This window comes from Bufo bufo, chromosome 6, assembly GCF_905171765.1.
Source record: "Bufo bufo chromosome 6, aBufBuf1.1, whole genome shotgun sequence".
Classification (NCBI taxonomy): domain Eukaryota; kingdom Metazoa; phylum Chordata; class Amphibia; order Anura; family Bufonidae; genus Bufo; species Bufo bufo.
The window spans coordinates 179070587-179082654 of record NC_053394.1 but is presented as its reverse complement, the minus strand read 5'-3'; the positions used below and the strand labels follow the sequence as shown (position 1 = coordinate 179082654).

Sequence of the window (12068 nt, the reverse complement as noted above, 5' to 3'; positions counted from 1 at the left end):
GGTAAATTCTATTTGTGAGATTTTGGTTAATTGTTGGGTAATCTGGGTGAAGTTCATAGTGCTGTAGGGATTTTATGATTATTTCAATTTTTTCTGTATGGTTTTTAATCAGAGCTTCCCTTTTGTTGGAGATAATTCTTATTAGGCCCGCCGCACATTGATCCAAATAGTCATTCCATTCATATGCGAAGACCGGGTCTTCTGGAAAGGTCGGGGCATTTCCTAATCTTAGGCCTCTTGGTGCTAGATTCTCAAGTGTATATATTTGTAAAAACATAGCATCTAGTAAGTGTATCAGTTCATTTCTCAGGTTATCCTCAAGGTCCTGAAAGAGTTGGCACATAGTCTTAGTTTCATCATGTGAAAAACTTGCCTTGTCATTTTTGCTGGTTGTCATGGAAGCAGGTTCGTTGGTATTATTCCTTGATGTATAACGTAGCACCAGAGACTTGCGTTGCTGTGTACGTTGCGAAAAATACTCCATTTTCCTTATTTGTAGTGGTTACGGTTTTTCTACACGCTTTTAGGCTGCAGTTCCTCCCTGGAAAAAGGACTTCAGGGGGTCCTCCGGGTTCTGTGTGTTCCCACCAGGCTCCGGACACAATATGTAAGAAAAAGGAGAAAGACAGGAGGCAGCGCCTCGTGTGTAGAACCGTATGATAATATTAAAAAAAATAATGCACTGATTGTGCTTACCGTATTGGGTTGTGATGAGTCACAACTCCTATGAATCACTTGTGCTGGTAAAAGCCCGTCCAGCTTGCGGGGATGACTGCTGCTGCTGCCCAGGTTCTTACCCGTTTTCGTGGAGCACGATATCCGGGGTATGGAGAATAGTGGATAGGTATAAAAAATGAACCTTATAAAAAGCGGCGCTGCTGCAGAAGACAGGACTCAAATAGATAAAATAAAGTGGGTCTTTATTTATATAGGTCTACGCGTTTCAGGGGCGGACTGCCCCCTTCATCAGGACAATATGTCATTACATTGTGGGTGTGAACATTATGACTTTTTATTCTGTTTGTTTGGGCGCGATAATTCCGGCCTCTGGGGGCGTGGGAGGGCGTGGGGGGGAGGGGGGGCGGAGACATGAATGCACGTGTTTCTCTTGTTGATATGCCGCCCACAAGAGGTCTGCTGCGTGCCTTCTATAGTGATGTGTTGGAGGACCTTGCTGACGTCTTTCTTGTGGGTGCGGTCTTCATGACGTAATCTGTGGGCGGAGTTTCGACTCTTCCAGTGGTGACATCCACCGATCACCTCTGATGTTTTGTGGGCGGTGTATTTTGTTTGTATAGCGCTGGTTCGGCCTCTCAGATATATTCTTTTTTTTAGGCATGGTATTTTTGGTTTGGTTTGTATGGTTGCTATGCCGACCATAGCTGGTCTATTGGGTGCCGCTTTTAGTGTAGCGTTTGAGGACCTTCCTGACGTCTCGTTTTGTGGGTGCGGTCTTCATGACATAATACAGGGGCGGAGCTATGAACTTCTAGCCAGAAGTATTACGTTTCGATGTCTTGTGGAGGGTGTGTATTGTTAGTGTTGCGCTGGTTCAGCCACTGCAGTGTGCTTTTATCCGGGCATGGCAGTGTGATCGCAGGAGTATAAGAGAGTGCAATGGCCTACAATAGGAATTTATGTATATAGATACATAAAAGTGCGGGGCATGCAGAATGCGGGACATGTGGGAATGAATAAAAAAGATGTGTATGTATATATATGTGTATGTGTGAGGTAAAAACAACAGAATAAAAAGTCATAATGTTCACACCCACAATGTAATGACATATTGTCCTGATGAAGGGGGCAGTCCGCCCCTGAAACGTGTAGACCTATATAAATAAAGACCCACTTTATTTTATCTATTTGAGTCCTGTCTTCTGCAGCAGCGCCGCTTTTTATAAGGTTCATTTTTTATACCTATCCACTATTCTCCATACCCCGGATATCGTGCTCCACGAAAACGGGTAAGAACCTGGGCAGCAGCAGCAGTCATCCCCGCAAGCTGGACGGGCTTTTACCAGCACAAGTGATTCATAGGAGTTGTGACTCATCACAACCCAATACGGTAAGCACAATCAGTGCATTATTTTTTTTAATATTATCATACGGTTCTACACACGAGGCGCTGCCTCCTGTCTTTCTCCTTTTTCTTACATATTGTGTCCGGAGCCTGGTGGGAACACACAGAACCCGGAGGACCCCCTGAAGTCCTTTTTCCAAGGAGGAACTGCAGCCTAAAAGCGTGTAGAAAAACCGTAACCACTACAAATAAGGAAAATGGAGTATTTTTCGCAACGTACACAGCAACGCAAGTCCCTGGTGCTACGTTATACATCAAGGAATAATACCAACGAACCTGCTTCCATGACAACCAGCAAAAATGACAAGGCAAGTTTTTCACATGATGAAACTAAGACTATGTGCCAACTCTTTCAGGACCTTGAGGATAACCTGAGAAATGAACTGATACACTCACTAGATGCTATGTTTTTACAAATATATACACTTGAGAATCTAGCACCAAGAGGCCTAAGATTAGGAAATGCCCCGACCTTTCCAGAAGACCCGGTCTTCGCATATAAATGGAATGACTATTTGGATCAATGTGCGGCGGGCCTAATAAGAATCATCTCCAACAAAAGGGAAGCTCTGATTAAAAACCATACAGAAAAAATTGAAATAATCATAAAATCCCTACAGCACTATGAACTTTACCCAGATTACCCAACAATTAACCAAAATCTCACAAATAGAATTTACCAGAGTGAGCAGAATATTATAGCAAATAAAGCTAAAAAATTGCAACGAGATAGAATGGACAAAGAACAGGGAACCTATAGACTCACACGAAGAAAAGGGAACCAACATAACATCATAAACCCTAGCGAACATAACCAGAAATACACGGGTCCTCAAAATATGACCAATACCACACGACCCCAAAAACCTAGTTTCAACCATGAGACGAGAACACGTTTTTTTACCAATAATGCCTACAAAAAATCCAAAAATAGAGAAACCGAGAAAGCAGCACCGACAGTATACAAATTCCAAAACACTATACCGTCCAGTAAAACCAGCGCTCCACCCAGCATACCACCAAAACATGAGCGACCACCCAACCCTAAACCCCCCATAACCCCTACACCCATCACCGCCATTATAAAGGAAACAATACTTTTGAATGACACTACCAATACCAGCCTGGTACACCACTCGCCAAGCGCAAACACCAACCCTCCCAATAAAAAACACGACTTAGACTCATCCACCGACGAGTTCTTGGAAAAATTCAGAGTCCTAAAATCAAAATATTTAGATTTTAAAAAGAACCGTACACCACTCAAAGATTACACGGCCAACTCCTCCCCACTCATACATCTTAGCCCAACCCCAAAAAAAGATATATCTCCCAAGAGATCTGGCACCACAGCGGATACCCACCCATGCTACACATCACTGAATATCAGTTCACTTCTTGACACATCCATCCTTACGGTACATCACACCTCACCGCCAGACAAACCTGTAACACCCCCCACTGCATTACCATTGACAATACCTGCACAGGAACCTCAGCCCTGGTTCCTTTTTTAGACCATGCAAACAATATTCGACCCCAACCGAGCACGAAACAAATAGGTACCAAACAACACATATCAATCACACCACAAATAACAGAATTCTTCAAACCGACTCCGGGAAAAAGAAAATTAGAATGCGAGGATGTAGAGGAGGGCAACAACAAAAAAGGCAAGGCAATATAACAAAAAAGAAAAATGACAAAAGTCAAAACGAGAATGAACCTATACCAACAATAAAAATCTTCAACCTATCAGCACACCAGCTCACAGCCTCAGAACAAAGTCTCCTACAAAAGGGCCTTTCATTTTGTCCACACAACAAAGGGAATGCTTTTGAACTATACCTCGACATGCAAAAATTTCGTAAAAACCTGACAATAAAAAGACATTTCGAATACGAACATAAAAAGAACCAAACAAAAAAGTTACTAGAGAGCACCAACCCAGAGGATATACAAACATACAAACACCAAGAAGTACGCCCGAAATCTAATTTCTTTCCACTTCAGAGTCAAGGACACCTTATACCAGCCTTTTTTGATCTAGTGGCAGCAGACCTTAAAAAGATCACCACAAACGCCAACCCCTCAATTAGCCACCACAATAAGGCCAACCTAACCAACCAAGAAAAAATTGCCCTAAAAAAACTCGGGAACAATAAAAATCTTAAAATAAGACCAGCAGATAAGGGAGGGGCAATAGTCCTACAAAATACAGAGGATTATGAAAAAGAAGCACTGAACATTCTGAATGACAAAAATTATTACCAGAAAATAACGGAGAACCCCTTCCCTAACATTATAAAAAAACTAACCACCTTTATAAAAAGTGCTCACGAGAATCAATACATAAACAAAAAAGAAAAGAATTTTCTCATTCCAAAATCACCCTCTAATCCATATTTCTACCATCTGCCAAAAATACATAAGAACACCGAAAAGCCTCCAGGGAGGCCCATAGTATCAAACACCAACTCAGCAACAAGTAATTTATCACACTATCTTGATTTGTTCCTACAACCCTATGTACGTAATCTAGACAGCTATCTTCACGACTCCAGACAATTAATCCAAGAGCTAACTGACATCCCCTGGAAGGACTCATATGCTCTACTAACGATGGACGTATCAGCATTATACTCCAACATACAACATGACCTAGGTATTAGATGTGTAGAAAATACACTGAGAGAGGACCTTACACTAAAACCACAACAAATTCGGTTTTTGCTAGAAAGTCTGCGTTTTATCTTAGAGAACAATTTTTTCATCTATAATGGCCACACATACCATCAACGCCGGGGGACCGCGATGGGTACGAAAGTGGCACCGGCCTTCGCTAACATTTTTATGGGCCAATTTGAAAAAACTCATATCTACGATAACAAGAGGAAGGAAATCATATACTATAGAAGATATATAGATGACGTCTTCATCATCTGGGACGGAAATGAACCCTCAGCACTAGAATTTTGCGAAAGCCTAAACAAAACAGACTGGGGGATTGCCCTTACCCCAATTTTTGATAGAACTCACATAGATTTTCTAGACATCTCTATCACTATTACAAACAACATCCTCACAACAAAAACATTCTTCAAACAAGTTGACACAAACAGCTACATACACTACAAAAGCTTCCACCATAAAAAATGGCTACAGAACGTGCCATACAGCCAATATAAACGGGTAAGACGCAACTGCACAGAGGATTCAGACTTCAAAAAACAAGCAAAAATTTTACAAAAACGCTTTATAGAAAAAGGTTACCCAAAAAGACTCGTCACAAACGCATACAAAAGAAGCATTAAAAATACACAAAAAGAATGTCTGACCAGCAGCAAAAAAACAGAAAATGAAGGGACCCAAATAGAAAGACATCTCAACCTCATCACACAATACAATACATCTAACAACGCCATACGTACAATACTCACAAAACACTGGCACATCCTAAAACAAGATCCCTATCTCGAAAAATACCTACCCAACAAACCAATAATCACATACAGAAGAGCCCCCACAATCAAGAGCACTGTGGCCCCAAACAAACCAAAACATAGCATGGGAGAAGAAAAGGGCACTATACAGAATAGAATAGGCAGTTATAAATGTGGCAAAAGACGATGCCTTTGTTGCAATATTATTACACATAGAAACACAACTTTCTCATCCACAAAAAACGGTGCCACTTTCAAAATCAAACACCATCTGACATACCAGAGCAGCTATGTCATCTATCTGATTGAATGCCAATGTGGCCTCCAATATGTGGGCCGTACCACACAGCCACTACACTGCAGAGTCAACCAACACAGATACAATATACGTAAACAGAACATAAAACACAGCATCTCTAGACACTGTATGACCACAACAGAAAAAGACAAACATGCAATAAAAATCACACCTATTGATTATATACCCACAAATCCCTATAATAGGTTCAACAGCCTCCAAAGAAGGGAGGTCTTTTGGATATTCCAACTGGATACCCTAACCCCCTTCGGACTAAATGAGATCAGCGAAACCATTCTGTAAAACCAAATACCCCACTCACACCTCACAGTAATAACGGACACACTCGGGAGCGTATATGTACGACGTGCGCAAAAATATTGGCTACTAGATAAATATATTTTTACCACCACAACTTGTTCTTCTCAGATCCCGAAAAATTCTCTTGCAAACCCGAATCTCTCTGTCTTTTATATATGAAAAATACTTGTGCTTCTGGACCACCACAAATAGGCCATCGAGACCCACCCCTTTAGTCGTAAGGCCCTATGAGTAGACCTACCAGTGACTATATATATATATATATAAATAAACGAATAAATAAAATCGATAAATATATTATTCTAAAAATAAATAAAGAAATTATATACACAGACTCATACGAGGTGATACAGCCCCCGTCTCCCACTCCCACCCTTATTGGTAAAGGGTAATATCCCCGCCAGATGGCTGTCCACTACCACTATTATTTATTATCTATTATTGTTTATTATTATTATTATTATTTTTTAATATTATTATTTTATTTTTAATTTTATTTTTACTTTTATTGTTTATTATTTGTCATCAATTTTTTACCTATTACCCAATTAATTTATTTGGTATTTTCCATTTTTTTAAACCATTTTTTACCTTATGCTCACTCTCATTTGTATGAACCTGTACGTGTGGGTTTTTTACCTCACACATACACATATATATACATACACATCTTTTTTATTCATTCCCACATGTCCCGCATTCTGCATGCCCCGCACTTTTATGTATCTATATACATAAATTCCTATTGTAGGCCATTGCACTCTCTTATACTCCTGCGATCACACTGCCATGCCCGCATAAAAGCACACTGCAGTGGCTGAACCAGCGCAACACTAACAATACACACCCTCCACAAGACATCGCAATCGAAGCGTAATACTTCTGGCTAGAAGTTCATAGCTCCGCCCCTGTATTATGTCATGAAGACCGCACCCACAAAACGAGACGTCAGGAAGGTCCTCAAACGCTACACTAAAAGCGGCACCCAATAGACCAGCTATGGTCGGCATAGCAACCATACAAACCAAACCAAAAATACCATGCCTGAAAAAGAATATATCTGAGAGGCCGAACCAGCGTTATACAAACAAAATACACCGCCCACAAAACATCAGAGGTGATCGGTGGATGTCACCACTGGAAGAGTCGAAACTCCGCCCACAGATTACGCCATGAAGACCGCACCCACAAGAAAGACGTCAGCAAGGTCCTCCAACACATCACTATAGAAGGCACGCAGCAGACCTCTTGTGGGCGGCATATCAACAAGAGAAACACGTGCATTCATGTCTCCCCCCCCACGCCCTCCCACGCCCCCAGAGGCCGGAATTATCGCGCCCAAACAAACAGAATAAAAAGTCATAATGTTCACACCCACAATGTAATGACATATTGTCCTGATGAAGGGGGCAGTCCGCCCCTGAAACGCGTAGACCTATATAAATAAAGACCCACTTTATTTTATCTATTTGAGTCCTGTCTTCTGCAGCAGCGCCGCTTTTTATAAGGTTCATTTTTTATACCTATCCACTATTCTCCATACCCCGGATATCGTGCTCCACGAAAACGGGTAAGAACCTGGGCAGCAGCAGCAGTCATCCCCGCAAGCTGGACGGGCTTTTACCAGCACAAGTGATTCATAGGAGTTGTGACTCATCACAACCCAATACGGTAAGCACAATCACTGCATTATTTTTTTTAATATTATCATACGGTTCTACACACGAGGCGCTGCCTCCTGTCTTTCTCCTTTTTCTTACAAATAGAAACAGCAAGCACACACACTCCAGGAAGTTGTATAAGCCGCAACCTAATGCATCATGGGGAGGAACTTAAAGGGAAGCAATCAGTCCAACTGCATGACAGCTGAGATAGACTAACGAGATAAGGAACTTAACCAAAACAGCTTCTCAACTGTCTGGTTGTGACATATATATTGAAAAGCTACACTCCTATTGATGAGTATGCTAACCCCCCTCGCATAGGTGGAATAAGTGGCATGAAAGCAATGATTCGCCCAATGAGGTTTAAGTTAGGGATCGACCGATTATCGGTTTTACCGATATTATCGGCCGATATTCAGTATTTTGACCATTATCGGTATCGGCATCTATTTTGCCGATATTCCGATAACGTATTGGGAACACAGATCGCGCTGCTGACAGCGCTCTCTGTGTTCCCTCAGCAGCACAGGGGAGAAGGAAGCAGTGTCTCCCTCCCACTGTGCTGCCGCTGCCGCCAATGGGAGGAAGGAGGACAAGAGAAGGGGAGGGGTTATGGCCACTGCGCCATCTATGAAGAGAAATCTCTCATTCATTCATATACAGGAGGCGGGAGCTGGCTGCAGAATCACATAGCCGGCTCCCGACCTCTATGAGCAGTAGCTGCGATCCGCGGTAGTTAACCCCTCAGGTGCCGCGGATCGCAGCTACCGCTCATAGAGGTCAGGAGCCGGCTATGTGATTCTGCAGCCAGCTCCCGCCTCCTGTATATGAATGAATGAGAGATTTCTCTTCATTGGTGGCGCAGTGTGCCCCCCGAAGCCCCCCAGTATTAATCATTGGTGGCGCAGTGCGCCCCCCACCCCAGTATTAAAAACATTGGTGGCGCAGTGCGCCCCCCCACCCAAGCCCCCCCCAGTATTAATCATTGGTGGCAGTGGCCACAGGGTCCCCTCTCCCCTGCTCTTCTGATCGGAGCCCCAGCAGTGTAATCCTGGGGCTCTGATCGGTTACCATGGTAGCCAGGACGCTATTAAAGCCCTGGCTGCCATGATAAGCTCCATGCTGCTGTGTGCACAAAGCACAGAGCAGCAGGGACAGTGTGAGATCCTATTCACCCTGATAGAGCTCTATCAGGGTGAATAGGACAAAGGTTCTAGTCCCTAAGGGGGCTAAAAGTAAAAAAAAAAAAACACACCAAAATATTAAGTATAAATGAAAAAGAAAGATTTACAAAAAAAAAAAACCTACACGCTAACAATAAACATTAATTTTCAGCAGATTTGTGTAGGAATTATTTTTTTTCAAAAATGAAAATTCCCAGAATATCGGTATAAATTATCGTCTATCGGCCTGAAAGTTCACAAATTATCGGTATCGGTCCTAAAAAATCAATATCGGTTGATCCCTAGTTTAAGTAGCTGGGTCTGATCCAACGTTAAATGTGTCTCCTGCAAGCAGCACACCAGGGGCTGGTAAAGTTTCAAAGTTTCCATTATGGCCTTTCTTTTATTAGCCTCTTTAATCCCTCTGACATTCCAGCTTAAGAAGCTTGAGAGCACCCATTCTGACCTCCTAGCATTGACGGGGTCGCATAGCATTATATTGATGTATGATGCTATGTAACCCTTAGACGTCTGGAATGTATTGGATAACACTGACAGCAATAAATTCCAGACCTCTAAGGTTTGCATAGCATCTTAAATCAATATAATGCTGATCCGTCAGTGCTGGGAGGTCAGGACGGGTGCTCTCGCTGACACACGCTGCGAGTCCAATGCCTGGAACTCATTAGTGTGCAAGGGGCCTAAGGTGGCATGGAGTTTCATCCTTTCCTTGTGTGTTAGTGATGTGTATGATATGGCTATCTTGCGCAGTTCATCAGCTTAGCCCCTTGTCTGTCATGGCTGTATCAGGAGAAACTCTGATCATGTGATCCAAGGTGAAATTGGGCTATCAGCAAAGTTTTGAAAGTTGTGTACAAGTATAAAGTTCCTGTAGGTTACCTTTACAAACCATTAAACATGTTCTTCTGTTGTAGGACAACCCTTTTAAATAATTTTTATGTTATAAATTTAATTATGTCTTAACACCCAGCATTACACAGAAGTAAAGAAGATATCTAGTGATCTGAAAACTCCATCTGTCTTGCAAGGATGGAGTGGAATGCAGAGCCCCATCATGGACAATGAACAGAAGATATTAGAGCTCACCAGGAAAATCATTGAGCTGCTGACAGGAGAGGTGAGCGCTGCTGATACTTTATACAGTAACACCAAGGGATGTGTCTGTCTAATATGTGACTGTAACATTGTATGTCTCAGGTTCCTATAAGATATCAGGATGTTGCTGTCTATCTCTCCATGGAGGAGTGGGAATATTTAGAAGAGCACAAGGATCTTTACAAGGACATCATGATGGAGGATACCCAGCCCTTCACATTACCAGGTGAGAATAAACTTTCATTGATTATATTTTTAGGGCTGGATGCCCACCCTTGATGACCATTTGACGCACAGTTTTACTGCAGAATTATGGGTGGTCATGGGCGTCTTGTCCTGAGAGTTACACAACCTGATTACACCATCACCTACTGTATAAAGCAATGTATTGAGTCACTTTTTGTATATTTCAGATGAAGCTAATGAAACCACTCCAGCAGAGAGATGTCTCAGTACTCGATGTTACCAAGACTGCCCAGAGGATATTCGCAATGTCCCACAGGAACATCATGGAACAGAGGTTTCCACATATTGCAAAGTTATACACTGATTCTGTTGCATTTTAATACATGACATCATTATTTTTCTGTTTACCCAGGATGAAGGTTTGATTAATATTAAAGCTGAGGTAAGAAAACGAGAAGAGGAGACATATATCATCTGTGATCACCTCTGTAAGGAGGAAGCGACTCCTACTTACATCAATAAGGATGGCCACTACAGCAGCATTGGTACATGGGACACATGTCTTGATTTACCTCAATACTGTAAAATAGAAGAGAACAATGTAGCAGATTCACTAGAATGTCCCATCACTCATCTAAAGCAACAAGATCTGCCGTCAGCCTCTTCTAATTCTGAGGAATGTTCAAATACGACAGACATTCTTAAATCCAGTGCAGTTAGAAGAAATTATAAAACCTTCCAGTGCACTGAATGCTGCAAAACTTTCAGCCAGAATGCTGACCTAATCAGGCATTCTAGAGTACACACGGGTGAGAGGCCATTTTTATGTACTGAGTGTGGGAAATGTTTCACCCAGAAGTCCGCTCTTATTTATCACAAGAGAATCCACACGGGAGAAAGACCTTTTCCATGTTTTGACTGTGGCAAGTGCTTTGCTCATAAATCCATTCTCATCAATCACCGTAGAGTTCACACAGGGGAGAAGCCGTTTTCATGTGCTGATTGTGGGAAATGTTTTGCTTATAAATCCTATCTCATTGACCACCAAAGAATCCACACAGGAGTCAAGCCTCACCATTGTATTGAGTGCAGAAAATGCTTCACTCACAAGTCAGATCTTAATAGACATAGAAGAGTCCACACTGGAGAAAAGCCATTTTTTTGTGCAGAATGTGGGAGACGGTTTGCACAAAGAGCAAATCTTGCCATACACCAAAAAATTCACCTACAGAAGCAATTTCCATGAATTTATTGAGGTGTCATAGTCAAGTTTTTCCATTACTGCAATATACAAAATGTTGATGACTGCATCTCTTTTGGGGAATATAGATGGTTTTCGTATATGCTTTACCTTGAACTTATATTTTACACTGATTTTTTAAGATTTTCAATCCACTGCCTAATTTCCAGATAGAGGGATGCCTTTCTTGTTTGCCATGTCCCATCCTTATAGTAGAAAGGAATGGTGGTTGTTCTTTGATTTGTTTGCTCAAGTTGCAGAGCATGTGGAGAAGGCCATTTTAACATTTTCACCATCCATTACAAATGGTAATTGCTGTATAGCGCTGTTCTGGGCGGTTTTAGAATCAGGTACTAATGATATCCACCTCTAAACTGCCCAGAACAGCACTATACACCGCCCATTTGCGGAGGCCTAGCATACAGATATGAAGCCCAGTACGTCACCCGCTCACAACAAACAGACTTTGCCCTGCACGATGCAAAGCAAGGGAAGCTTCGGAGCAAGGCAATGCTCCGATGCTCCACTCATACAAGGGGAGCTTATATCTGGGT

General features: G+C 42.1%; 1 protein-coding gene across 1 annotated transcript in view; it reads left to right on the top strand.

Annotated features, from left to right (window-relative positions):
* Positions 1-11539, top strand: part of LOC121005613 (gastrula zinc finger protein XlCGF66.1-like) — a 40441-nt gene extending 28902 nt beyond the window's left edge. Inside the window, exons 3-7 of the mRNA XM_040438389.1 lie at positions 9964-10110; positions 10191-10314; positions 10502-10608; positions 10687-11083; positions 11325-11539. Coding sequence (XP_040294323.1) covers positions 9964-10110; positions 10191-10314; positions 10502-10608; positions 10687-11083; positions 11325-11539 — 990 coding nt within the window. The remainder of the gene's footprint in view (positions 1-9963; positions 10111-10190; positions 10315-10501; positions 10609-10686; positions 11084-11324) is intronic.
* Positions 11540-12068: the final 529 nt, after the last annotated feature.